Here is a 25,476-nt window from a genome sequence, read left to right on the forward strand (position 1 = left end):
AGAATATTGGTTAAAAATCTCTTCTAACATTTTTGTATTTAAAGAAATTGCATCTAATTGTGGTGTCATGAAAGTTGTTGAAGGAAAGCATGATGAAAGAAATATGTTAAATTTTTTAACAAAACATTAACTTATTTACATCACCCATCAAATATATTTATATATATTCTATTACTTTTTTTATATATTACTTGCCTGCTTATAATTAGTTGAACACACACAATAATTGAAAAAACTCGTTAATTAACAATCTTTTTTTTAAAACCTCCCACAATAGGGAAAGTTTTTTCCTACTTTTTTTCAAAATGAAATGCATTAAACTGTACATAAAATACAACTACATTCTTGGATAAACAAAATCCAAAACTATGCTACTGTTTCATAATATCACACTTTTATCACAAATTTCTTAAATCTTTTACCAACCAGAAAAATCCTTAAAATCTTGCCTTGACACACCCAATTTCCTCTTCTTTCCCACACCACCATCACTGGCGGTGGCGGCAGTGGTGGTGGTCTTGGCTTTCAGATATTTACCAACACCGCCACCAGAACCTTCCACCTCTACCCCTGTTCCAGGATTACTATACCACGATCCAATCTTTTCCTATTAGAAACATATAAAAAAAAAATTAATACAAAACAAATATAACCATTTAAAATAAATAAATAAAAACCCTAACATTTTCTTCATCATCAACAGTTTTCTCCTCTTCATTCTTTTTTTCCTCTTCTTCTTCTTCATCTGGTTCGGAGTAAGGATTCACAAACACCGATACACTAATTATCTTGATCTCTTCCTACACAATCACAAAAACAATAATCATTAATAATAAATTAAAAAATAAATAAATATACTTAATAAAAATTAAAAAATAAAAAACTGACCAGAGGTCGATCATCATCATCAACGGGAACCTTCTCCATAACTGACAAAGTAGTTAACCCACCAACAACTCCCCCAAAAACGGTATGTTTAAAATTCAAATGATTAGCCGATTTATAAAGTATAAAAAACTGGGACCCATTCGTGTGGGCCCCACTATTGGCCATACTCACAACCCCCCTCCCAGAATGAAGCAATTTCGAATTCACTTCATCATTAAACGCCTTTCCCCATATCGACTCCCCTCCTTTCCCACTCCCACTCGGATCCCCACCTTGTATCATAAAATTCCTACAACAACAACAAAAATAACAATAATAATAATAAATTGAAAAAGAAAAAGGAAAAAGGAAAATACTTTATGTTTCTGTGAAAGGCAACGCCATTGTAGTAGCCGCGTTCACAAAGAGTGATGAAGTTTTCGCATGCTCGGGGAGCTATGTCGCAGTGTAGTTCGATGTTTAAATCACCATGTGTTGTGTGGAGTTGAACGTAACCTTTTTTGTTTGGATTTTTTTCAACTTTTATGTATTCGAATTCGTTCTTTGTGATTGGGTCGTATGATGTGGAAGTGAAGGATCTTGATGTGGCCCCGCTTGTGTAACGGCTCTTTACCTAAAATGGTAAGGTACTAAATTGTAAATGCATACGTCTTTTTATGTGATTTTTAGAAAGTGAGAATTGGTGCTTATTTGTGAATATGGAGAAGGTGGTTTATTTTTCTTTTAACAAGAATAGGAATGTACTTTAGTTTTTATTTATAATAGGTATTACGAGTAAAGAATGGTTAATCTCGTTAAAAGACAGTCTTATTTTGTGTTTTTTTCGGATTAAACCTCTAACTTTTTTTCATTTTTTTTATCAAGCTCTTTTTGTCATTTTTTTTCCAAAAGGGTTAATATCATAAAAGGCGTTAGATTTTGTGTTTTTTTTTTTTCAGATTAAACCTCAGTTTTATTTTATTTTTTCATGAAAAAGATGTTGAATTTTTTTCATTTTTTCCGATCTGACGTTTTCAGTCGTTTTTCTCTATAAAAGTTGTAAAATGCTGAGGGTTTTTTTAGGGAAAAACTAAAAAGGTTGAGGATTTATTTGGAAATTTTTAGAAGGTTGATGGTTTTATTATTCCCAAGAAAAAAAAGACAAAGTTGAGGTTTTTTTTTGGAAAAAATGAAATATATATATATATATATATATATATATATATATATATATATATATATATATAAGGTCTTTTTCATGAAAAAAAATAAACATGAGGTTTAATCCAGAAAAAAACACAAAATATAAGATCTTTTATGAGATTAACCCTTTCAGAAAAAACTTGTAAAATGTGAGGGTTTTTTAAGAAAAAAACTTGTAAAATGTGGGGGTTTTTAGGAAAAAACTAAAAAAACAGGGTTTTTCAGAAACATTTTGAAAGTTGAGGGTTTTTTTCAAAGTTAAGGGTTTTTTATGAGATTAACCCTTGAGGGTTTTTTTTTTTTACCCATAGTAGAGATATACTTACATTTACATTTATTTACCCATAATATCAACATGCTTATATTTTCATAGACTTAAAAGCTTTATAAATGTTACTTACATTTCTTTACTAATAAAAGCTATTATCAATTAAAAAAAAAAAGGAAGCATGTTATTATTATGAGTAAAAAAAACAATGAAAAAAGTAGGTTGCTATTTCATAAAAAAGAAAAGTTACCATTTTGGCATTAACAGGTGTTCTATCACCAGACATATGCATAGCAATTCTGGCAGCTGTTTTGTCACTTGAAGAATCTTTAGCAGCAGCAGCACTTCTTCCATGAACAGAAGCAGATGCAGCATCAACAACACTGAAACCCGGTTGACTTTTTTGGACTTCGTTATTTTTAATACGTTCTCTGGCGGCTAAAATGGCGGTGAGGGCGGCGGCTCTTTCATTCTGTGCCTTGTCTCCACCACCACCATGAAGTGCAAGTTCGCGACCCTTTTCTGTTTTTAGCTCCTTTAGCATTTGCTTTATGTCACCTCTTACATTTATATTGTAGCTTGGATCTGATTCCATTTTCTTGATTTCTAACATGTAATTTCAAGAATCAATATTTGCATATTAAAAATTAAAAATTGAAAAGGGAAAAGGGAAAATGATTAATTAAACACCTTCATCGTCAAGTTTTAGGCTTTTTTTGACATGGTCGAAATCCACCAGGGCTTTGTTGTCGAGTGTGTTGGGATTCTACAAAGACATGTATGAAATGACTATTTTGCCCTTTATGTATGAATTTTCAGTTGCTTAAGTGAAAGTTGTGTTACCTGAATTGTGATGATGTCTTGCCTTGTGAAGGGTTCATCGGTTAGAAGCTCTTTCCAGTTTTTGGTTTTGAGGTTTAATTCTTTGATTGCCTGTAGAGTATATAAAAAATTATATTTGAGGGAAAAGGAGTTTACAAGGAAATATATATTATTAATGATTAAATAGGAAGAAAAAGGAACCTCATAGGAGAAGACATTTCCAGTTGTCTTTATGGCAACAATGTGTGTGAACTCTGTGAAAACCTTGTTCAAAACAGGGCAGTGATACTCTCCTGCAAAATTAGAAAAAAGGGTTTTTTTTTAAGTTAAGAAATATCAAGAATGTTATTAAGGGCTATGGAAAAAATGAAAGAACATGTATAATGAAGAAGATGGAATTATCTTATACCTTCAGAGTTTTTGTGAAATGTTAGTGGGATGAGATCTTCTTGTTTGAGAGGAATTCCAGAAACAGGATGCTTTCCATATTTCCTTATGTATGGGACTATATGCCTACATCACCAAATTTCATAATTCAGTTTAAAAACTAGAGATTTGTGAAAAATAGAGAACAAACAAGATACAAATAGAGAATGTAGACTTAAAAGCTATGTTAGGCTGTCTTTGTAGTGTTAAAACTCAACATTTATACCAGTATCAAATTATCAATTCCCAGCATGTTATTCATTCAGTATAACTTAAGTCAGTGGCTTAGGGAAAGCCCCAAAAGAACGTGAAAAAAGAATGTATGCTAACTGGAATGAAGCTTCAACTGTATCTACAAATGATTTCAAGTTAAAGAAAGCTCTATACTTCTATTTGAGTTGATGTGATCCTATATTACTATGTGGTTCCATTTGGAGTTATGGCTCTTTGAAGCTCCTCCAACTATTCATACTTGATGGGATTATGTTTTAGGAGTTGCACCAAACAAAATCTAAGTTTACAACTCCAAATTCCTTCAGAAGACTGGTCATATACACTTTAACAATAGAATGAATCCCAAATCCTCGAAGACAATTACTAAACCACTGAAATAATAATAATAAACACTCACATGATATCGAAAACGCTGCCATCCTCAGTGCACACTGCGTCCTCGAATGGAGTAAATGTGAGGCTGCAAATTTCATCAAAGTGATGTAGTCAATCTTCAACTCGCATATGCAGAGGTCAGAAATTTGAATTAAAAGACAAAGATGAAGAAAGTGAGTACGCGCAGCAATAGAAGGGAAGACGTTTAAAAGGTGTGCGGAGCTCTTTCGACTTAGCACCGCCCCACTCGGTGGCCCACTCCGTCTTCGTAAGGTACATCCGGTCTTTGCTGTGTTGTTTCTTCCCCATCTTTCTTCAAAATTTCTGAACTTGGAGCAAATTAGGGTTTACAGGAGAGTTCGCATAGAATAATAAGTGTATTTGTGCAAATAGATCCCTGAATTCTATTTCTTTCTTATCCCCACCAATGGAAAAACGACGTCGGAAATCGCGGCTCCTGGATCTGATACGGTGGTCGCTAATAAGTCCGCCGAGCCGGCTTAATTCTGCGGTGGTTGTCTGAAAGACTAAACCACAGAAATAGCTAATTTAGTAATTTTAAGAATTTGTAAAAATATTATTTGTTATGGGCTTCTTGTGGTCTAGCTCCTTCTGATATCAGCCCATGTATTAAGGCCCACTAATTATGAATAGTAAAAGAAATTAGATTAATTAAAATATGTGAATTTTATTACACAGGGGAAATGAGATAATATGGTTTATTTGGTACAAAATAAATGAATAATGAGATAATATGGTTTATTTGGTACAAAATAAATGAATAATGAGATAATCGAGATAACAGATTTGATCATTATACTCTAATAGAATTAAGTAAAATTTATAGAATCATAGGACCAATTCTAAATATTTTGTATATACATAAATGAACATACATATGTTCGTAAATGAGTTATAAACATTGGTCATTTTCATATGTTCTATAATTTTATGAATTATTTTGGGTTTTATGTTTAATTATTACAAATTTGTGTTGAATTTGTACCTCTCATACAATATTAATGTTTGGTTGGATCGAAACAATGAGTTATTGAGCATAATGTTTGTTATCTATTAGTAGAAAACAAATAGTAAGTCACATAAATCAACCATGTGGTTTAGAGCAAGTTTCATGTTACCTCCTTATCTTTTTTTTCTTTTAACTTTGACCATGATTATTATATTTTTTTGTCAAGATTTGCATAAATAAAAAATATAAAATGCTTATTATATATTTTTTGGTTTTGTTTAACTTTTTTGTATTTTGTTTATTTTTTAAAAAAATTAATTGAAATGGGCCCACCCATACCCCTATATATATCTCTCTTTTTCACATACACATCCATGGCTAGACTACCATATTTAAATATGTAGTTTTTCACCATCGGTATACTAGTATACTAGTGACCCCTCAACCTTTTGCAAGCTTTGCTAAAATATTCTCGCATTTTTATTATACAAATACTCCTAGTTTTGTTCCCAAACCACTTGATTTTACTTTATGTTTATTGTTTTAAATTGGGGACATCGATGATTATGTTGAGAGCTAAGCTATCAATTGCGCGCTATAGCGTTTTGCGGAGGTCAGGAACCGCTATTTTCAACTTAGCGTTTTCATTTCGCGGTACCGCTATTAGCGACGCTATTCACCACTATTTACCGCTATTTCAATAACCGCTATAGCGGCGCTACGGGCGCTATTCCATTTTCATTCACATTTTGGATCATTTGGTTACTTTGTCTCTGAAAAACTAGTTTTAATGATCTCGGTACACTTTCATTTTAAAATACCCAAACAACTAACATAATTAAAAGCATTCAAAACAATTACATCTACCGACAACTCTCTTTCTCATCTCTTTCTGTACTCACGACGACTTGAGCTGTTATGGTCTTACTCCATTAATGTTTTTTATAAATCGACACACACCTATGAGGCTACGGCTTGGGACTTAACTCTTTATATCAACCATGACCTACTAATACGATATTGAACACGGGCAATGCAATTAAACTCTATTTGATACTTTGACACTACCTAGTTTGTATATTACTATAATAAAATATTATGTTATGTTTTTATATGACTTTTTAGGTTTATGATATTAATTCTATATAGACTTATAGTATTAATACTCAAATATATATAACTTCTATATAAATATAATATAAAATTATAAATTATACGTAATATTAAAAAACCGCTATATCACCGCTATACCACCGCGATAACCGTGATCTCAAATAGCGGTATGTGACCGCTACTGAAATTTTAACCGCGATAACTGCATAGGTTGAGAGTAATAGTTGTCATATTTTGAACGTTACTCTACTGTCGAACCATATTTGTTGTTAAAAAACACCAATAAACTTATATTTTTCTACATGAGTTACTGTTAAACTAACCTTTATACAAATTTAATCACTTTCACATTTTCTGGACATCATCAATTCTTCGGACATCTTATTCAGCCAAAGCAATTCCAAAAATGAAAGAAAATACCATTTATATGTTTATTTTTGTACGGTAAGAGTTGATGTTGGTCGAAAAAAATTAGTGAGACATAGTTTAATATAAAATCATTTATAAAGGAATTTTCATAATAAATTGTGTAGAAAAAATATTAAAATGTAATAACCGATCAAAATAATAAATTTTAAATAGTGAAGATGAGTTTTAGCCCATGCGATATGGGCAACGCCATATGGCGTTACGCTGCCGCCCATAACGGCGTCATAACGCCGGAACACCGCCCCAGCCCCCGTTAAGAGCCGTTACGCGATGATGCGCTACCATGGTAACGGATGCTAACGTATAATTTTTCGAACGTTTGAGTTTCACACTCATTGAAAAACAATAATATTACCGTTTAAAAACGGTAAATTCAAAAAATAAAATTGCTAATTAATTTTTATTAAACTATATCAATACATATATACCTCATTCTACACTTCTATTTCTCTATATGTCTCTCTATTTCTTTTATCATTCACAATACAAACATAAAAATCAACCAAACACAAAAAAACCAGTATGGATCAAAACCCAAATACTCCTCATCCGAACACAACCACATCCACTCCATTAGGTTTCACAGGATACGAGGGATATATAAACCTTCTAAACTCCCAAAACTCACCAATTTTTTCAATCTCGCCTCACTCCGATACAATTCTTCACCTCGCCTTTTATGCAACAAAATACAAATACTTAAACGACAAATAATTTATCGGTGTTTTTTTTTTAATTATTAGGACTATCGTGTGTTTTTTGTTCAATGTTTTTTTTTTTTTTTTTTGTAATGTTTGTTTTTTAAGTTTGTATGATATTTTTAATTTCCTATCTAATGAAATTATGTTTTATTAATTTATATATTTTTTATAGGTATATGACATAAATAAAAAATAAAACAAATTAGTAATATATAAAACAAATTAAACAAATTAAAAACATCCAAAAAATTTAAAAAAAAAAATAGAAAATAATATATGTTATCTCATCTTATTATTTTATTGGTGTTGCCAATTTTCATTTTTTGTGATATAACACTAAAATATGAGGTAGGCATTTTGACTGTGGTAGCATTTAATAACATAATGTTCAACCTAGTAATCTTATGATAATCATATGGATTAATAAAAAAAAAATTAAACATATATACAAAAAATAAAACTTCATTATCCTAAAAATCATTTTTCAAAAAAGCTAAAATTAAAAAACATGATAAACCGGTAGGTTGTGTTATGGACATCAATTAATTAAACGCGAAAACCTTTGCTCCGCCGAAATGGGTAGTGACATTAGAAACGACTCCAGTAGCAGCGGGGAGGAAGACGGCGACGCTGAGTGGAGAGCCGCCATAAACTCCGTCTCATCAACCACTCCTTCCAACGGCTCCGCCGCTGTCAATGGAACAACCACAACTTCTACCGCTTCTCCCACTCGCGAAAATCAAGCCAACTCCAAGAGCATCAAACTCTACCACATCAAGGTATTTCTTCGTCAAATAGACCTCCGATTGAAAATTTACCATCAATTCATTACAATTAAAACATTCATGTATCACATTATCGCCATGTTAACTTCCATAATCATCTACACCCTATCACCAATCGATTCATGGATCTAGCTACTTAGGGTTTCTAAAAGTTTCAAAATAATCTCTCGTCAGTTCTTCATTCATCGATTTCATCACCGATTTTGAATCAAACACCACAGGCACAGAAGCTACTGGATGACATACTGGAAAAGACGATAGAAGTAGTGAAACATCAGCCAACGAAAGTTGCAGAAAACCATTCTGATGTAAACGGAGGAGGTGTTAGATTGTTTCGAGATGCTCCAGTAGGAATATTATTCGATCAAACTGGTAAATAAATCGGTTGAATCAATACACACATGAAGAAGTTTCTAACTTTGAATATCTGTTCACCAGATGAACTTCAAGGGCCATTAAAGCGACCAAGAATCATCCCTAATGTAGAGGTTGATGAGAAATCAAGAAAGGTAATACTAGAAACTCTACTTTAGTTGTTGCATTAATGATTGTGGTGAGTAAGAATCTGGGTTTTGCAGTTTAGAAAGCAGATAAAATCGGTTGTTGTTGAAGGAGATGATATACTGGTGTCAGCTAAAGAAGCTAGAGAAAAGCGTTTAGCAAAGCTTGAAGCCATGGATGCAGCTGCAAAAGCAAAAGCTAGAAGAGAAGAAGAGAGAGTTGCAGACCTGAAAAAGATTAGAGGGGAAAGATGGTTGCCTGCTATTGCTAGAGAAATGAGATCCAAGTAATTTTTTTTTTTTTAAATTATTTTTAATTTGCACCATTTTTAAGTGTACATTGAAATTGAGATCCAATGTGCATTTTTGAAAGAATTTTTGTTGTAGTGCAAATGACAATGAGCATAGTGGTGTTTGAAGGGTAAGATTATCATGTAGTTTTTTTTTTTTTTTTTTTTCTTTGTGTAACTTTAATGCTTAAGTTCCAATTTTATTTTGGAATATTTCTTATTGGGTTATTAGAAAAACGCCAATAGAAAGACAAGAATGTTTTCATGTAGCAAGTTTACCGATAATTGACAAAAAAAAAAAAATTAAAAAACCTAACTTTTTTTTTATTAATCATAGAATCCTTATTTTTATTTTGATGTTTGTTCTTTGTGGTCTTCGAGATTTAAATTTAAAAGAAACGTTATATTGTTTTTGGAACAAGGAGAAAAGTTGATTTTGTAGGGTAATTCTGGTTCTTGTTGAATAGTGCATATCAATATCAAAATCAAAAGATAAATTGACAAATGCAAACTCCAATCTATGTTTGGAATTCTAGTTTCATATGATTTTATCCATAATAATCTAATTTGATTTTAGATTTGTATTTTTTTCATGTAGCCATATCTATAATAGGATAGTCAACATATTATTGTGGCATTGTTGCTATTCAACTGCAAACTCTTAATTTTTCTTTTGATTTGAAATTTTTTGGAAAGATATAAAAAAATATTTATTTTCCTTTCATTTTCTCCAAGTAAAGAACATAAAATACAATTTTTCCCCCCTTAATCTTCTTTCGATTTTTTTTTTTCTAAAACTCAGAAACAAAGTATTACAATGTAATTAAAATGGTGTTTGGTTGTTCATATAAAAATGACTTTTTAAATTATTGACTTTTTTAAAAGTCAATAAATTAAAAATATATTTATGTATAGGAAAAAGCCTTTTAAAACAACTTTTTGTTTAATCTTTAAAAAAATTCAAGAAAACACAATTTCAGATCTCTTGAAACAACTTATGACTTATTAGGTTTATAAAATAGATAAAAAAACAATTATATCGAACACTTTTTAACTTATTGACTTTTGCTACTATAAAAGCTAATCCAAACACCTTTTTAAAAACTCTTTTTCTCACTTTTATAAGTTAAGTCATTTTGGATAAAAATTATTTTTAACTTCAAAATCAAAATCCCAAACACCCTCTAAACCATTAACATGTAAATTACACATCTACCCTTACTTTTAGGTTTAACAATAACACATAGAATCCATAATGAGGATTGAGGCCAATGGCATATAAATATATACATAAAAACATAAAACCATATTATTCTTCAATCAACATAAATTCTCAATTATCATAATACACATATAACTTATAACATTACCAAACCCTAATCCATATTTTCATCTATTCCTTTCTATCATAATCACTATCAACACACAACAATCATTCACATAAAAACCCTAAATTCACCAAATTCCCTAAACCAACATATATCATATATTGCAGCAATTAACCAATTAATTAAAAAGAAAAAAGAAAAAAGACCCAGGAAACGAGTAATTTCCTAGAAATGACTTAATTTATTCATAAATATAATTTCAAATATTATTATTATTATTATTATTATGCCCTCAAATACCCTTTTGCATCCAGATAACATATCACTTTATCAGCCATAACCTCAGGTGAAGGACACACATCTCCTTCATATTCCAACACTATCTGCAATTTCAATATTTAATCATGGAAAAAACAAATGTACAATTTTTTTTTTTACATATTTAAAAAAAAAAAAAAAAAAAAAAAAAAAAATCAAATTTGTTAACACTTAACATACCTCTGAATTTAATGGTGGCTCATATGGATCATCAACCCCAGTAAACCCTAACACACCAAATTCAATTTAATAAAAATATAATCTTTTTGTAATTCATTGTTTAAAAAAAAAAAAAAAAAAAAAAAGTTACCTTTAATCTTTCCAGCTCTTGCAAGCTTGTATAAACCCTTTGGATCTCTAGCCTCACAAACCCTTAAAGGCATATCCATGAAAACCTATTTGAAAACACAAAATGAATCATTAGAAGAAAAGAAAAGGCTGAAATTTATAGGTATAGATGATCGAATCATAGAAATGATAGAATCATAGAATGATAGAATAGAAGAAGAAGCAACCTCAATGAAATCGCCATCTGGGAGTATTGATCGAATAGCATCACGATCTCTCCTGTAGGGAGATATGACACTCGCTATGCAGATGATTCCAGCATCAGAGAAGAGTTTTGCGACTTCTCCTAATAAGTAATAATCCATGTAATTAGAGGATAATCAGAAGAGAAAAGGTTTGATTAAGATGAAGAGATGTGAAGGAATTGAAACCCACCGATTCTTCGAATATTCTCAGCACGATCTTCGGGTTTGAAAGTAAGATCACGATTAAGACCATGCCTGACATTATCACCATCAAGGACGTATGTCAGCTTCCCTTGTGAATGCAAAGCTCGTGTTAATGCACAAGCCAAGGTGCTTTTTCCTGAATTCGTGTTCATAAACTAAGTTGAAAATGAAATACGATCTAAAAAACATTTTCAGATCTGAAAAGGACTTGACTTGATTAGTCTCTGTAATTAGATCAGAAAGCTTGAAAAGATGAAGGTTTTGTTAACTGTTTATGTACTAATACTACTAACCTGAACCACTGAGTCCAGTAATCCAAATGACGCAACCTTTTTGCTGAAGCAACTCCTGTCTGTCGATTTTCTCTACAGAACATTTATGCCAAACGATATTCGTGGATCGCTTTCCCTTTGTTGAGATTTCATGACGAATCGAACCTACGTTTCATGAATTAGTTACAGAATATTCGAGATAATCAACTTTATAATTCGCATCTGTTACAATTTAGTACCATTCGAATCGTCCGAATTGTTGATGATGCCACTTTCATTCGATTTGACTTCAATACCGGATTTTAACGAAGACATTCGAGGAGACTCCTTTGCTTTGATATGCGACAAGTTCGTCGACGTTGACGTTAAGTTCCGACGGCAATTTAGCGACGTTGCCGGGAAGTTCACGAACCCTACCTTCGTCGATTGGGCTTCGATGAGATTATGCCTCAGGGGAAAATTGAAAATCAGTGAGTGATTTTTTACCTGAATCATCGCATTGGTTTACAGCGTGAAACAATACGCACAGCATCAAATTTGAATCTGTACAAGTTCGTGAAAGAAATAAATAGAATCAAATCTAGATCAAATCCAATCGTATAGCTACTGAAATTCATATGAATGAGAAGATCTTACACTTACTGTATCAAATAGGAGACGCGAAAGGTGAGAAGTGATTAATCAGAGAAGTGGGTGGTTCAAAAAAAGGGGAGGATCTCCATTGTTCTCCGATCTTCAATCAGAGCTTCTTGTCGCAGCTCATATGGCTGCCACCACTGCCTTAAATTTAAAATTGAATATTAAATATAATAAAATGAAGTGTTGCGATCCTCATATCATATAACATTCGAAATACAAAACATATTATATATTTTTGAATTTAGTATTAAAGTTGATATTGGTAATTAAATTATTCTCTAAGTATTTATTTAATGGATTTTTATTTTATTTTTATTCTTCGTTTTTTTTTTAGTTTTAAATTTGTTTATGTCTTTTGTTTACGTATGATTATAAAATTAATTAAATTTTGATAGTAAAAATTTAAACTTATAAGTTATTTATTTTAATTAAATTGTTATTAATTAAAAAATATTTTTTTTAGTTATATAAAATTATAATCATTGATTCAAATAAATATATAAAATTATATCTTATAATATGTGTTCACTTTATTTTATTTTTTATTCTAATGTTATTAAGTTAATGTGATTAGAATGAGAAATTTAAAATTTAAAATTTAAAATAGAAAATCAAAGTTTGACAAGTGATATGATATTAATTCGAATGTCTAATAAGGTGACACATGACAAAAGAAGTATTCTTTTATTAGTAAGAAATATTTGATATTATGTTTAGGTTTTTAATGTGATGATGATGTGAACATCACGATAGAGTGAACACCTCTCCTTTTATAGTAGTAGTGACATGAAGTCATGAAGTAGCCCCTCCTATGCTTGCCATGGGGACTCTCTCTCTCTCTCTCTCTCTCTCTCTCTCTCTCTCTCTCTCTCTCTCTCCATGTGTTATAACGCATAGCCTTGATGTTATAGTAGGTCTCATATAGTTATGTTGACAAATCATTTTGTATTTTACCGACACGAAAAGACACATCAATTTTTATATAACACGAAACGACACAACATCATGTGTTGTTTTATTAACATGAAAACACGATAAAAACAACCAAACGACAAAAAAAAAAAAAAAAAAAAAAAAAAAAAAAAAAAAAAAACGAAAAAGTTTAAATAATATAAGTTTTTAATTTATTTACTTCATAATTAATCATACAGAACACAACAAACACGAAAAAACACAATAAGCACATGTTAATATCGTGTGAATTTTGTGTTGAATTATGAACATAAACACGACACAACATTGTGTTTTTTACACCTGACACAATTATAAAATATACACGTACTAAATTTAATTTCATCACAGTTTCGTTTTGTTTCATGTATTTTTATTATATCGTATCATTAATTGTCACTCTTGAATGTAGTCATGTTCCCTAACTTTTTCTTTTAGCATTTTAAGATCTTTTATCTTGTTTCATTTGTGTCCATTATATCCATATGAATATATGATTTGTCACAACTTTATTTTTATATATTATTTCCAAAATTCATTTTAACAAGAATATTGCGGATCATTATTTTATATATTATTTCCAAAATTCATTTTAACAAGAATATTGCGGATCATTAGCGATAGCTTTTACGAGTCTTATAGGTAACAAATTAGACGTAATACTAACTTTGCAAATAGTAAATTTTGCTCACGAGATAGTTTCGAAAATTTACTTGGTAAAAGTGTATTATTTAGTTAACGAACCTTGTTTCATGGAGATTATGGTTATTAAGTGAGATTTTGATAGTTACCTAAAAATATAATCCAATATATTTGTGAATTTGTTTTTACCTTTTCGAATTTCTCTATAAATACAAATAGACGATGGGTATTGTGCACGTAAGCCTAGCAAGTAATTTTACTTTTTATATACACTAAGTTGCGTTTATATCTTCGCAACTAGATTAACTAATAATAAATGAACAAGTCTCAAAAAATATAAGTACTTGATCAATTATAAACGAACAACTATCCGAAAATACAAGTACTTAATTCGTTATTAATGAAACAACTATCCAAGTTGTTTCCTTGTCATCCTCACAACGTGTTCATAGAATTAAAAAATATTTATAAAAGTAAACAATATAATTGGTAAGACTATAAAACATTACACCGTTTGTCTATAACTGATATACTCTTATCTTCAACCGATGGTCTAGGTTTACTAAGTTTTCCTTTTCATAAAGGAAAGATATGACTTATTTTTATAAAAATACCTTAATACAAATATATTTTAATATTCTAATTTATAACATGTTGAGCCTGAGGTGCGGTTTGTTTTTTCGTAGCGAAAATATGTGAAGTTTGCGGACCACCTCTGCAACCATCTGTAGTAGAAGAGGGGGTCAAACGGTTGCAACATGTAATAAAAAGTCCGTTTGTTTTTTAACATTTACAAACTGCTGCAATAAGTTAAAGTAAGGTATGAAGATGTTTGAAGCAGATGGTCAAGTGTTGCGCCACACAGCACACGCACAACAGTTTTTAAGTCCGAAATCTTCTGAAAAACAAATAGCTGCAAATGGTCAAGTGTATAAATATGATAAAACAAAGGTATACGTCAATAAAACTAACACCTAATTATTAAATTTATCAAGAGGAATCAGAGGTATACGCCAATAAAACTCGACACATCTTACCCTAATAAATGAAAATGACTTTGCCACATGTCATTCTCTCATAAAATTAGCCACATGTCATTTTTTTTTCATAATTTGAGATATATTTATTTTCCACTGGTAATTACTTTAATTTTCATTTTCAATATGTTATTAATTTAGTTTCCATAAATTAAACCTACTATAATGACTATTAATTTCAAATTTTAAATTTTAAATTTTAAATTTCAAATTCAATTTCAAATAAATTTACAGCTCAAACCTTGGTGTTTATCATTTTGTTATAATTAACCCATTTAGTACACACTAAACACATAATTTTAGTTTATTTATTTTTTGCATGTTTTTTTTTCTCATAATTTTCATTTATTTCAATTTCAAATTCAAATAAAATTTCTATTTAATCGTTCGTATTTAACATTTTGTTTTAATCAACCCGTATAATATACAGGTCTCACAACTAGTCGTAGTAATACATAAAAACAAAATATTTATTTTTTATAAGCAATATAAAAATATTATGGTTGGACCCACGACACATCTTGTAGCCTTCATGAGTTGGAAATGGAACTACTAATATGGTAGCCACGTACGCCGTGCACTATAATGATCATATGCAGAAGGAGCATTCTCATTATAAAACTATAATATTCTGGATTTTAATCAAATGATACAAGTATTGCCAAAGTTTATTTGTGGACTCACGTAAAATATTTGATTTGACAACAAACAAACCGATAAGATTAATTTATATTTCGTTATTAATTTCCAATACAATGGTTCAATCATATAGAAATAAATAAATATGGCTAGCTCATCCTCTCTTTATTTACACCCTCTTGTTATTTCTTACAATGATGGCATAAGAGACTTTTGTATTTACAACACTTCATATCCCTCCTCCACACGTTTTTCTCACTCCTTTTGGGACCATTTTAAGCTGCGTGTAACAAGGTTCTTCAAGAATAAAAGAAGACCCTATAGAATTATGGTCAAGATTATTATTGATGATGTGGAGACTCCTGAGTATTACTCTCAAACTCTCTTCAAATGTTATGCTGATGATTTTATATCATTAATATTATTTAAATGTAATGAAGTTAATTTGTTGATCAATATCACTGGACAATTATTATTAAACAAATTGATATGATGCAGAGTGTATATTTATTTAACTTTGTCTTTGTTGAAAGTAGAACAAATTGGTTTTGCTTTGTATTGGGATTTAGATAATGTTATTTACACTTTTAATTGTATTTATTTTTTTATTAATAAATTTATAATGGTTTTACCCAAATAAAAAACAACACAAGATCCAAACCTTGTCCATAAGTTACACATAAAAAACGACCTTTAAATTTAAATAATCTCGGGAACACATCAAAGGGATTTTTTTTAATCACATACTAGGTAATTCTAAGTTGTTTTGGGGTTAATACTGTTGGTCCTCTTTTGCAACAAATGATGGATTAATCCCTAATGGTGCTTGCTAGCTTCATATCGAACATTATTTATCATTTTTGTCCTTTTAATTCTTATCATTTTTGTCCTTTTAATTCTTAAGATCATTATAAGTTGCATGTTTGTCTTCTTATTTGTTGTATTTATCTTCCAAATATAGAGTAAAAGCAACAAAGGTACTAGGCATGTCGACTTGGAAAGGACATATTAATACGTTACAAAGAAACACAATCAAATATAAATCATAATAAATGATCAATGGGTTAAAGGACGATAAAAAATCACTTTGTAGATATCATACAAGTATGCTATTGCTTTCCCAACAAATCATCATTCTTTCATCCTATTTGGAACCTTTTTGCTTGATAAATAATTCATAGGAATATTTCTATCTTTTTATACGACCAAGAGGAGGGATGGGGATGCAAGATTTTGTTAGGATGGTGGTTTTCAAGGGAGACGATATACATGTTAACATGTTTGATATATATTGTAAGAGATTGATTCAATGACATAGTAAGTAGTCGTTGCTTGGTAATTTCTCTTTATATACTTATATTCATATTTACATTCATGCCATTTTTTGTTTTGTTGTTTGTTTTAGTTAAAATCTCTAATCCGAAACATGAAAGTGGATGCAAAAATAACTTGATTATTCAAACAAAAATGGAGGATATAAGAGAGTATACAAGTATAGAAAGTATTGAGGAGTAATCTTCCTTGATCTAAAAGAGGTTACAGGTGGAATATATAATTTATATACACACTAAACAATGAATGGGCCTCTAGGATGGACTAGATAGTGGGCTAAGCTAGGTACAAATACAATATATACTAAGAACCCTTCACAATTTGAATGGGAGGAGAAACACGAAAGTTTAATTTGGATCAAAAATCAGTAAAAAGTGATGTAGATAGTCCTTTCATGAAGCTCTCACCATATTGAGCGGTAAGGCTATCAGGAGTGGTAGGGGAAAAGACGCGTGAGAGCTGACGTGTCAGCCCCTTCACGCGTGAACACCGCCCCACCTTCTGGTGGGTGTCTTGTTCCGTGGAGCTGAAGACGGGTGAAGACGATGGATTTGATTGACTCCTTTTTTTGACCGTTGCTTTATTGCTTTATTGACCGTTTGTAAAAAAAAAAAATTAATTAATTAATTAATTAATTACTACCAATTCTCTATATATCAACATATATTTTACCTTTCAAATACACACCAAACTTTGAACACAAACAAATATACTCTCATTCAAAAAATACACTTTCCTCCATGGATCCAAACCAAAATAACCCACCCACCCCAAACACCCCAAACACTCCAAATGATCCGTTAACAAACATTGGCTATATGCAATTGTTATCATCCCCCATTCAACAACAACCTTTATTTACCAATCTTTCATACCACCCACACTACTACCAAAACCAACCACAACCACAATTTGTTCAAACCCAATTTCAACCCTTTCAACAACAACCTCCTCCGCGTTTTCAGCCCCAAACTTTCCAACAGCCACAACCAAGTTCACAACCATCTCAAGTTCCATTATCACAATCTCAACCCGTAAACCTCGACGATGAAGACGACGACGAATGGGTTCAAGAAACACAACCAAGTCATAGAAAGCAAAAAAAATCCAAAGATTCAACAAAGAAGAAAAACACCCAGTGGACCGAGGAGGAGGAGGCGACTTTAGCTAAAACTTGGATTGCCATATCACAAGACGGGGATGTCGCCAACGTGCAATCGGGACATAGCTTTTGGAATCGTATTTTAAACCACTTCCACGCGTTATTGGGAAGGCAAACTAGTCGGACATATGAAAATTTAAGGGTGTTTATGAAAATTCAACAAAAAGTTCTCGACCAATATCGCAACTAGATTTGATGTTTTTTTAATAATTTAGGTTTAATTTTCTAAGTATGGATTATGTTTTTTTAGTATTTTAGTTTTAATTTTTAGTGTTTTAAATTATGTAATATGATTTTAATTAATATAAAATATTAAATTTATCCATCCTTAGCTACAGTAAAATGGTTAAGGATTGGCAAAATTGGTCCCTTTCATTTGCTGTAAATCGGAATTGGTCCACCTATTTATTGAAATAGCAGTTTGGTCCTTGTAAGCATAACAGTTTTTTAATGTTCAGTCCATGGATCGTCAAAGTCACTGTTCATTCAGCAAACGTGTTCTCTTCTCTTTCACCACCACTGTTCATTCAGCAAATGTGTCATCTTCTCTTTTACTTCGGGTTACTCTGTTCCACCGCTTAGATACATGTCTGATGCTACGTTTTCCCACCGACAATCTACCGCTTTTTTCTTATTTGCTCTATATACCACTTTTGAAACTCTGTCTGGGAAGGCTTGGAGACAATCCTTCGACTTCTCTTCCTTACCCTTCTATCTTTGTCTCTCTTTAAGAAAAAGTCGGCTCCCCTTCCTTACCACGAGCCACCGTCACCCCATTTACCGGCTCAGCCGATGTCATTCCTCCTGTTGGTGAAGAACGCCGAAACGAGCGGTGATCGGGGGTTCCCAACAAAAACCCTAAACTGATTTCGATCGTATGTATGTCCATCTCCACTTTGAATTGAGAATCAATGACCACCATTACGCCACCAGGTATGTGTCGTGAGCGAGTGGAAAAGAATGACTGAGGTGTAGACGATGGACTTGACCGACAGTCAAGCAGGAAGAAACAACGTCACCGCTTATAATATCCATCAAAAGCTTATTTTGAAGTCTATTATTTTGCAGGGGTCAGTTGATTGAAGGTTAGTACTTCATTAGTTGCAGGGCTCACTCGATTTGAGCTTCTTCTCGCTTCCGATGTTTATCTTATTTCAGTCTACCACCTTCATGTTTTCGTATGCCCACACTGTCAAATGTTTCAACCACTTCATCTACATCATGCTTCTGCCTCCATCTCTATTGGAAGTCATCCGGTCGAACCCTAGATGTTCTCTTCCTCATCTAATTAATCGATCCTGACCACAAGGTAAATGATTTGACTAATCGATTCAAGTTAACTGGAGATTAATATTTTTTTGGTTTGGAAATTTAACTTTACATCAACTCCTCCTCTATTTTCTGCCATCCATAGGTACGTTTTCGTCTATTATTTCTATTTTCTGTCTTTGTTTACAAGTATTTTGGGTGTTGAACAGGTGATCGGAAGGAATATGTGGGTGTGTCTGCTTGATTCAAATTTAGAGAACAAATTTGGTGAATTTCAAGGGTGTAGTGAAGAAAGACGCAAGCAATTGAAAGATTCGGATAAATAAAATACAACAATTACAGGATCTGAGCAGGTTAGACTTTGTGTCTATTTCTCCTTTTTACATTCATCTACGATGACATGAACTTAGAAAGAGGTAACATTCAATTAAAAAAGAGGATTTTAATCGAATTTTTCCTATGATTTTTGTATTTGGGGTATCAAATATTCATCCTACTTCTTTATCTAAACTTTATCTTTTGGTGTTTGTAGTGGCATAATTGAGATGCTTGAAAAAGGGACGCATGTGATCAGATTTCATCTTAATGTTTGTTAAATTGCTTGATGAGACCCATAATCATAATCCTCCTTCATCTCTAAAACAAGATTGTCATGGATAAAACTAAAGGTTGTTGGATACGGAAAAAAGAGTTGGTTTATTGTTTCCATCACTGGCAATATGATGGGTGTCGGAGGGATGACTTTTTTGCAGGCATCAATCATCACTTATTTCTACCACTGTCTGTTTTCATGCTTAGGTAATATAACAGGACATTACTTTCATACCTGTAAATATTCTTATCATCTAAAATCATAGATTATAATGGAATTATGGTTACTTCCAATTATGAAAAGTGCAGAATTGAACGACTAGACTACATGATAATGAAGATGTCACCTGTGAAGGTTTTGTTTAATTACTCAAGAATAAGTTTTTATGCATTGGTACAAATCTTTGTTTTCAATATTATACATATAATACTAAATTACTAATGTTATTTGAATACTATACTCAGTATGCAATCTAACCATAAATTTTATAGAATTTTAAGACTTTCTAATAAGACTATTTTTTTCAACTAAACTTAGAAAATTTTCCTTCTAAATGAATAAGTAATTTCAAAGAACCCTCAGTCGGTCTCCTATAATGTCTACAATTGGGTTACTCTGTTCCACCGCTTAGATGCTCTGTTTTTCCTACCGACAATCTACCGCTTTTTTCTTATCAAGAATATTAGGACTTCATGAGTAAACTTGCAAAAATATGAATTTATCTGAAAAAAAAAAGAAAAATCCAAATAGACATGAAGAACCATACACACAAGTTGCAGAAACAAATTACAAATAAAAATATATGGAACTATGATCTATAAACATTTTCATAACGTTTTTAAAATTAGAATGTATTTTTTTACTCTACCAGACAGGTGTTCTTGCAATGCCAAAAAATGGAATTGGATTGTGTTTTGCTGATATAGAAGCTAAGAGTCTAGGCCAAGAGATTGGTAATGGAGTTTTGAGGAAGACTACAAACGAAATGGTGAGTGTTTTTTATTTATTATCTTTTTAAATATTAAAGAAAATGTTTTATTGTTTATTATTTTAAACAAAAGTTACAGATGATAGGAATGAAGGCTTCATTGACATTGCGAAAATGATTTGCTAAAGCTAAATGACAAGATTACCCTTACTCACCTTTTCTCTGTACTTCCATCACAACTTTTACATGTGTTAAACATTGATGATAGAAATCTCAAATAGGAAGAAGTTGAAGTAAGGTGTTTAAAAGTATGCTTTTGAAAACATATTACCTTCTAGCTTCTGATTTATACTAATCAAAATGGACTGTTGATAGTGGTATTGTTAGATTTTTAGAGAAATAAAAAAAAAAAAAACCCACATGTACTTTCATAATCTTATTGATTTTGTCATTTACCTATTTTATTTAGTCATTAAACCATTATATTTTCTTTTACTGTCTCAAAATTGGCCTGATTTGATATTATAAAAATTAAAAAAAAAAAAAAAAAAAAACAAACAAACTTATTTTTACCATTATACGTTTTTTATCATCTAAAAATTTTATTTACTAATTAAGCCGCTACACTAATATTTTTTTTTATTGATTTAGTCATTAAACTCTTAGTTTTTTTTTACGATTTAGCCACATAACTATTATGATGAAAATCTAAAAAAAAAATAGTTCAGTGGCTAAATTACATGACTCAATTTTTTTTTTTTGGTCATAAAATGGATGGTTGACCATCTTCTCTTTGATAACAGTTGATCTATTTGCCCCTGTCCATCCTTCTAACAGTTAAAAAAAAATTAATGACATTCTACTTTTTGTTTATTCATATTGTATATTATGAAGCAAAAAAATTGGAAATATGATGCAGGTCAAATGGAAGGCTTGCAATCTTGGGTCTCAAACTAAAAGCTTACCAACATTGGTTAGTTTAATTTATAAACTTTACTATAATGATAGATTTGATTTTTTTAAATAATCAAACCGAAAAAATATAATGGAGTCTTGATAAAAATGTACATGTAGGCACAATTTGGGCAACAGCAGTTGCTACATCAATGGCTTACACAAGTGCTAAGAGAGATGCATTTAAGCATAGCATTAGATATACAATTTACATTGAAGCATTTAAACGATTTATATTTATCTCTATGGTTATTTTATATGTATTTGTTTGCCACTATAGGATGCATGCATTAGGTTTAACGTTAGTAGGTCAACTTTCAGTTGGGTTTAAGCCTATTTGCGTATATTCATATATTGAATGGCAGGTATGCATCTAAACATAGAATTTGTTATTCCATAAAAGATTTAAGAATGTAGGCTGAAAATCTATTTTACAGATATGAAGGTGGATGAATTGGAGAAAGCTATTTCTGAGGCAGCTAGAGACCCCGCTAAATATGGAATCGATCAACTCGAACTTGAAAGAAGATTTAAATGGACAAGAACCGTTACGACTCAAGTAATTTTTTTTATTTTTAATATAAACATTAAAAATTCACACAGTTGTTTTTTTCAGGAAGTGTTAAGAAATTAGTGGTTGGAGCAGACTTGAATGACAGTAGCTCTTCCACATTTAGTGGGATGTATCAAAAACTAATGAGTCTGTCAAGTGCACGTCGGCAAATCTGATGTAAAGTGGTTTTTTTTGCATATCTTAGAACAAGAAAACTAAAATAGAGCAATGTATTTTCATTTGAATCTTTAGCTTTATGTAATTTGGATCCTTTTTTTTCTGCAAAGGGCAATGTCATTTATTTTTATTATTTTAAGGGTGAATTACAGAGAATAAAAACATACTTAACTGTGTCTACCAATTAAGACAATCTACTATACATGTACATAAAAACAACACCTTCCAACCCCGCAACGCGGGGAACGCATCTAGTTTAATATTTTATTTATTTAACAAAATGGTAAAAAAATAAAAAAAAATAATATAAAAGTGAATGTTGTTAGTGGTGACCATTTCCATAAGGGAGTGGGTTGGTGGTGAAGGTGACGTGGCGCATAGCATAAGTGGCATCACTTTTTTGGTGAGTTTATAGTGACCACTCCATATAGCCTAATGAGCACATAATACTCCACTATCCGCATGACATATTGACAAGCATGGACATATTGACAGGCATGTGTCACTTCCTTTACAATTTGATTGCTTTTACTTCTTATTATATATTTTTTAACTTATTTACAACTTATTATTATTATTTTATTTTACAAAAATCAAACTAGTATTCAAAGAATTCATGACATATTATCATCGAAACACAAAGTTTCATTATTTTATCTTTAAATTTTGGGATAATGACTTAAAAAGGTAATATATTTTTCGATTTATACAAATTTGATCACTGTGTTTTTTCGTCCACATTTACCCCTTCAACTTGTTAGCCTGTACACATTCTATCCTTATGATCGGCTACTCCAGGTTAGCCGGTAAAAATGACTTAATAGAGTAATATATTTCTTACTTTGTACACATTTAGTCTTTAATATTTTTTTGTTGCAGAATAAGTCATTTTTGTTTTTGTACTCATTCAGTACTTATTAATAATTTCTTTATGTTTTTCTCATGACATTTTACATGGGACGATCATTAATCAAGTGTTTGGGGCTTTTGATACTTATGTCCATCGCGAGTTCGACTACTTGGTTGCTTAGATCATGCGTTTTGAATGTCATAACTTCTTCATACAATCTCGGATTTTAACGATCTTTATATTCAGGTGTTCGTATTTTATCTACTACAACTTTTTTTTAGATTACTCTCGTTAAAATATAATATATTTGTACTTATGATCTTTATATTCATATGTTTTTTATGAATATATGTATCGATTTTTTTTATAAAATCGTAAGTAAAAATATAGTACATTTTAATTGAAGTAATCTTAACGAAAGTTGTATTAGACTCAAAAAACGAACATGTGGATATAAAGATCGTTAAAATTTGATATTGTATGAAGAAGTTACGACGTTCAGAACACAAGACCTAAGTCAAACCATAAGATCTACGCAACCAAGCAGTCGAGGTCCCGATGAACATAAGCATCAACAACCAAAACACCTCATTAATGATTGTCCCATGTAAAATGTTATGAGAAAAACCTAAATAAAACATTCATAAGTACTAAATTAGTACAAAAGCAAAAATGACTTATTTAATATATAAAAGAAAGAATAAAGTTTTATATAGACATAGCGGGTAAACGAGCAACAAGCTGTACCGCAACAAAAAAAAATATTCAGAAATAAATGTGTACAAAAATATTAAGGACTAATTGTGTACAAAATGAGAAATATATTACCCTATTAAGTCATTTTTCCCGACTAACATGGAGTAACCGCTCATAATAACTAAATGTGTACAATTTAACAAGTTGAAGGGGTAAATATGGACGAAAAAATCTCAATGATCAAATGTATACAAATCGAAAAATATATTACCCATTCTAAATCATTATCCCTTAACTTTTGCATGCAAAATATTCCGAAGAGGTTCACATCATAATTTCACCTAGATTATAATATTATACTCGTGTACTATAATTAAATTGTTAGTTTGGTGAGTAATTCCATTTATAACAGACATGTATACTACATAACTCTAGAATTTATCATGAAGTAACAATTTAATTTTACTAAACTTACAACATATAACTTGTATGTTGTGATTTTGGTGTGACAAAAGTTTTCTAGTAGGTGATAATCGACCCATTGTGAAGAATGAAATAGTCAGATTTTTAGTTTTCAAGTTCAAAGAAGAGCACCAAATAAGGGCCACGTTGGAAATCCATAGATTCATGAACATTTCAAACCATCATATGACTCTTTTGCAGGCCGCTTTTACCCGCGATGAAGTTAAATATGTTGTTTGGGCTTGCCGAAACGACAAGGCACCAGGCCCTAATGGGTTCACATTTTCCTTCATAAAAAGGTGTTGGTAAAAGATTAAAGAAGACATTTTCATGTCCGTCTGGTTCTTTGAAGAGCAATATGTTTTAAACCCGAGTAGCAATGCGTCTTTTATCACATTGATTCCTAAATGCAATGACCCTCTTAACCTCTCAGTTTTCCGTCCTATCAGCCTTATTGGGAGTGTTAGTAAAATTATATCTAAATGCCTTGCTGAGCGAATTAAAAATGTCATGCCTTCGATTATCAGTAAAGAGCAATCAACTTTCATGAATGGTAGAAGCATTCTTGACGGTCATCTAATGTTCAATGAGGCTATTACTTGGGCTAAGAAGAAAAAGAAGATGTTAATTTTCAAGGTTGATTTTGAGAAGGCATTTGATACTTTAAATTGCGACTACTTAGACGATGTGATGAGGCAAATGGGGTTTAGCGAGAAATGGAGAAAATGGGTTCACGCTTATATATCTTCTTCAAGAATATCAGTGTTGGTTAACGGGGTTGCCACACAGCAATTCAAAGTTCAAAAAGGACTGCGACAAGGCGACCCGCTTTCCCCCTTCCTATTTATTATTGCTACGGAAGGACTTCGGGTTGCTTTGGCGGAAGCTTTGGACAAAGGCCTTTACAAACGCGTGAATCTTTCCAACAATGGTCCTAATCTTTCAATCTTACAAT

The 25,476-nt window shown here is 31.3% G+C and overlaps 4 protein-coding genes across 11 annotated transcripts; 2 read left to right on the forward strand and 2 right to left on the reverse strand.

Annotated features, from left to right (window-relative positions):
* Positions 1-223: 223 nt before the first annotated feature.
* On the reverse strand, positions 224-4,736 carry PUB49 (plant U-box 49). The gene is made up of 11 exons (XM_078985540.1): positions 4,377-4,736; positions 4,218-4,280; positions 3,570-3,673; positions 3,362-3,453; positions 3,182-3,271; positions 3,029-3,104; positions 2,589-2,944; positions 1,245-1,501; positions 889-1,177; positions 684-800; positions 224-607 (listed from the first exon to the last, which is right to left on the reverse strand). The coding sequence occupies exons 1-11, from the start codon at positions 4,502-4,504 to the stop codon at positions 419-421; spliced, it is 1,761 nt and encodes a 586-aa protein (XP_078841666.1). The 5' UTR covers positions 4,505-4,736; the 3' UTR covers positions 224-418.
* A 3,196-nt stretch (positions 4,737-7,932) lies between these two features.
* On the forward strand, positions 7,933-9,118 carry LOC145037001 (uncharacterized). Its single transcript, XM_078985541.1, has 4 exons — positions 7,933-8,187; positions 8,415-8,565; positions 8,632-8,702; positions 8,772-9,118. The coding sequence occupies exons 1-4, from the start codon at positions 7,984-7,986 to the stop codon at positions 8,982-8,984; spliced, it is 639 nt and encodes a 212-aa protein (XP_078841667.1). The 5' UTR covers positions 7,933-7,983; the 3' UTR covers positions 8,985-9,118.
* A 1,150-nt stretch (positions 9,119-10,268) lies between these two features.
* On the reverse strand, positions 10,269-12,454 carry LOC145037002 (adenylyl-sulfate kinase 3-like). Of its 4 annotated transcripts, none has more exons than XM_078985544.1 (9): positions 12,281-12,453; positions 12,125-12,181; positions 11,878-12,051; positions 11,660-11,803; positions 11,353-11,502; positions 11,145-11,263; positions 10,940-11,024; positions 10,810-10,856; positions 10,269-10,694 (listed from the first exon to the last, which is right to left on the reverse strand). In XM_078985544.1, the coding sequence occupies exons 2-9, from the start codon at positions 12,168-12,170 to the stop codon at positions 10,596-10,598; spliced, it is 864 nt and encodes a 287-aa protein (XP_078841670.1). In that variant the 5' UTR covers positions 12,171-12,181; positions 12,281-12,453; the 3' UTR covers positions 10,269-10,595. The 4 variants fall into 4 exon arrangements, with proteins under 4 accessions (XP_078841670.1, XP_078841671.1, XP_078841668.1 ...); XM_078985545.1 differs by having other exon boundaries at positions 12,275-12,453; XM_078985542.1 differs by having other exon boundaries at positions 11,878-12,181; positions 12,281-12,454.
* A 6,063-nt stretch (positions 12,455-18,517) lies between these two features.
* Positions 18,518-22,646, forward strand: LOC145037004 (uncharacterized). 5 transcript variants are annotated; one of them, XR_013678603.1, is made up of 9 exons: positions 18,519-18,973; positions 19,109-19,349; positions 19,519-19,662; positions 19,842-20,107; positions 20,210-20,255; positions 20,773-20,889; positions 21,749-21,802; positions 21,904-22,148; positions 22,221-22,646. XR_013678603.1 is itself a non-coding variant. In XM_078985547.1 (9 exons), exons 4-8 carry the CDS (start codon positions 19,962-19,964, stop codon positions 22,112-22,114), a joined length of 414 nt encoding a protein of 137 aa, XP_078841673.1. In that variant the 5' UTR covers positions 18,520-18,973; positions 19,109-19,349; positions 19,519-19,662; positions 19,842-19,961; the 3' UTR covers positions 22,115-22,148; positions 22,221-22,646. The 5 variants fall into 5 exon arrangements, 3 of the variants coding, with proteins under 3 accessions (XP_078841672.1, XP_078841674.1, XP_078841673.1); XM_078985547.1 differs by having other exon boundaries at positions 18,520-18,973; positions 22,064-22,148; XR_013678604.1 differs by having other exon boundaries at positions 18,518-19,349.
* The last annotated feature ends 2,830 nt before the right edge of the window (positions 22,647-25,476 follow it).

This window comes from Lactuca saligna, chromosome 3 (assembly GCF_052625555.1).
Source record: "Lactuca saligna cultivar CGN05327 chromosome 3, ASM5262555v1, whole genome shotgun sequence".
NCBI lineage: Eukaryota > Viridiplantae > Streptophyta > Magnoliopsida > Asterales > Asteraceae > Lactuca > Lactuca saligna.

Excerpts from the sequence above, each read along its gene's own strand:
- LOC145037004 (XM_078985546.1), top strand. The coding sequence starts at position 19,962 with ATGGATAAAACTAAAGGTTGTTGGATACGGAAAAAAGAGTTGGTTTAT. Across the intron at positions 20,256-20,772 it reads TGAAGATGTCACCTGTGAAG|ACAGGTGTTCTTGCAATGCC; the intron begins GTTTTGTTTAAT and ends TTACTCTACCAG. Across the intron at positions 21,803-21,903 it reads CTAAAAGCTTACCAACATTG|GCACAATTTGGGCAACAGCA; the intron begins GTTAGTTTAATT and ends ATGTACATGTAG.
- LOC145037001 (XM_078985541.1), top strand. The coding sequence starts at position 7,984 with ATGGGTAGTGACATTAGAAACGACTCCAGTAGCAGCGGGGAGGAAGAC. Across the intron at positions 8,188-8,414 it reads TCAAACTCTACCACATCAAG|GCACAGAAGCTACTGGATGA; the intron begins GTATTTCTTCGT and ends CAAACACCACAG. Across the intron at positions 8,703-8,771 it reads TTGATGAGAAATCAAGAAAG|TTTAGAAAGCAGATAAAATC; the intron begins GTAATACTAGAA and ends TGGGTTTTGCAG.
- PUB49 (XM_078985540.1), bottom strand. The coding sequence starts at position 4,504 with ATGGGGAAGAAACAACACAGCAAAGACCGGATGTACCTTACGAAGACG. Across the intron at positions 3,454-3,569 it reads ATTTCACAAAAACTCTGAAG|GAGAGTATCACTGCCCTGTT; the intron begins GTATAAGATAAT and ends CTAATTTTGCAG. Across the intron at positions 608-683 it reads CTGTTGATGATGAAGAAAAT|GAAAAGATTGGATCGTGGTA; the intron begins GTTAGGGTTTTT and ends TGTTTCTAATAG.
- LOC145037002 (XM_078985542.1), bottom strand. The coding sequence starts at position 12,133 with ATGATTCAGGTAAAAAATCACTCACTGATTTTCAATTTTCCCCTGAGG. Across the intron at positions 11,264-11,352 it reads TGAGAATATTCGAAGAATCG|GAGAAGTCGCAAAACTCTTC; the intron begins GTGGGTTTCAAT and ends ATTACTTATTAG. Across the intron at positions 10,857-10,939 it reads AAGAGCTGGAAAGATTAAAG|GGTTTACTGGGGTTGATGAT; the intron begins GTAACTTTTTTT and ends TTGGTGTGTTAG.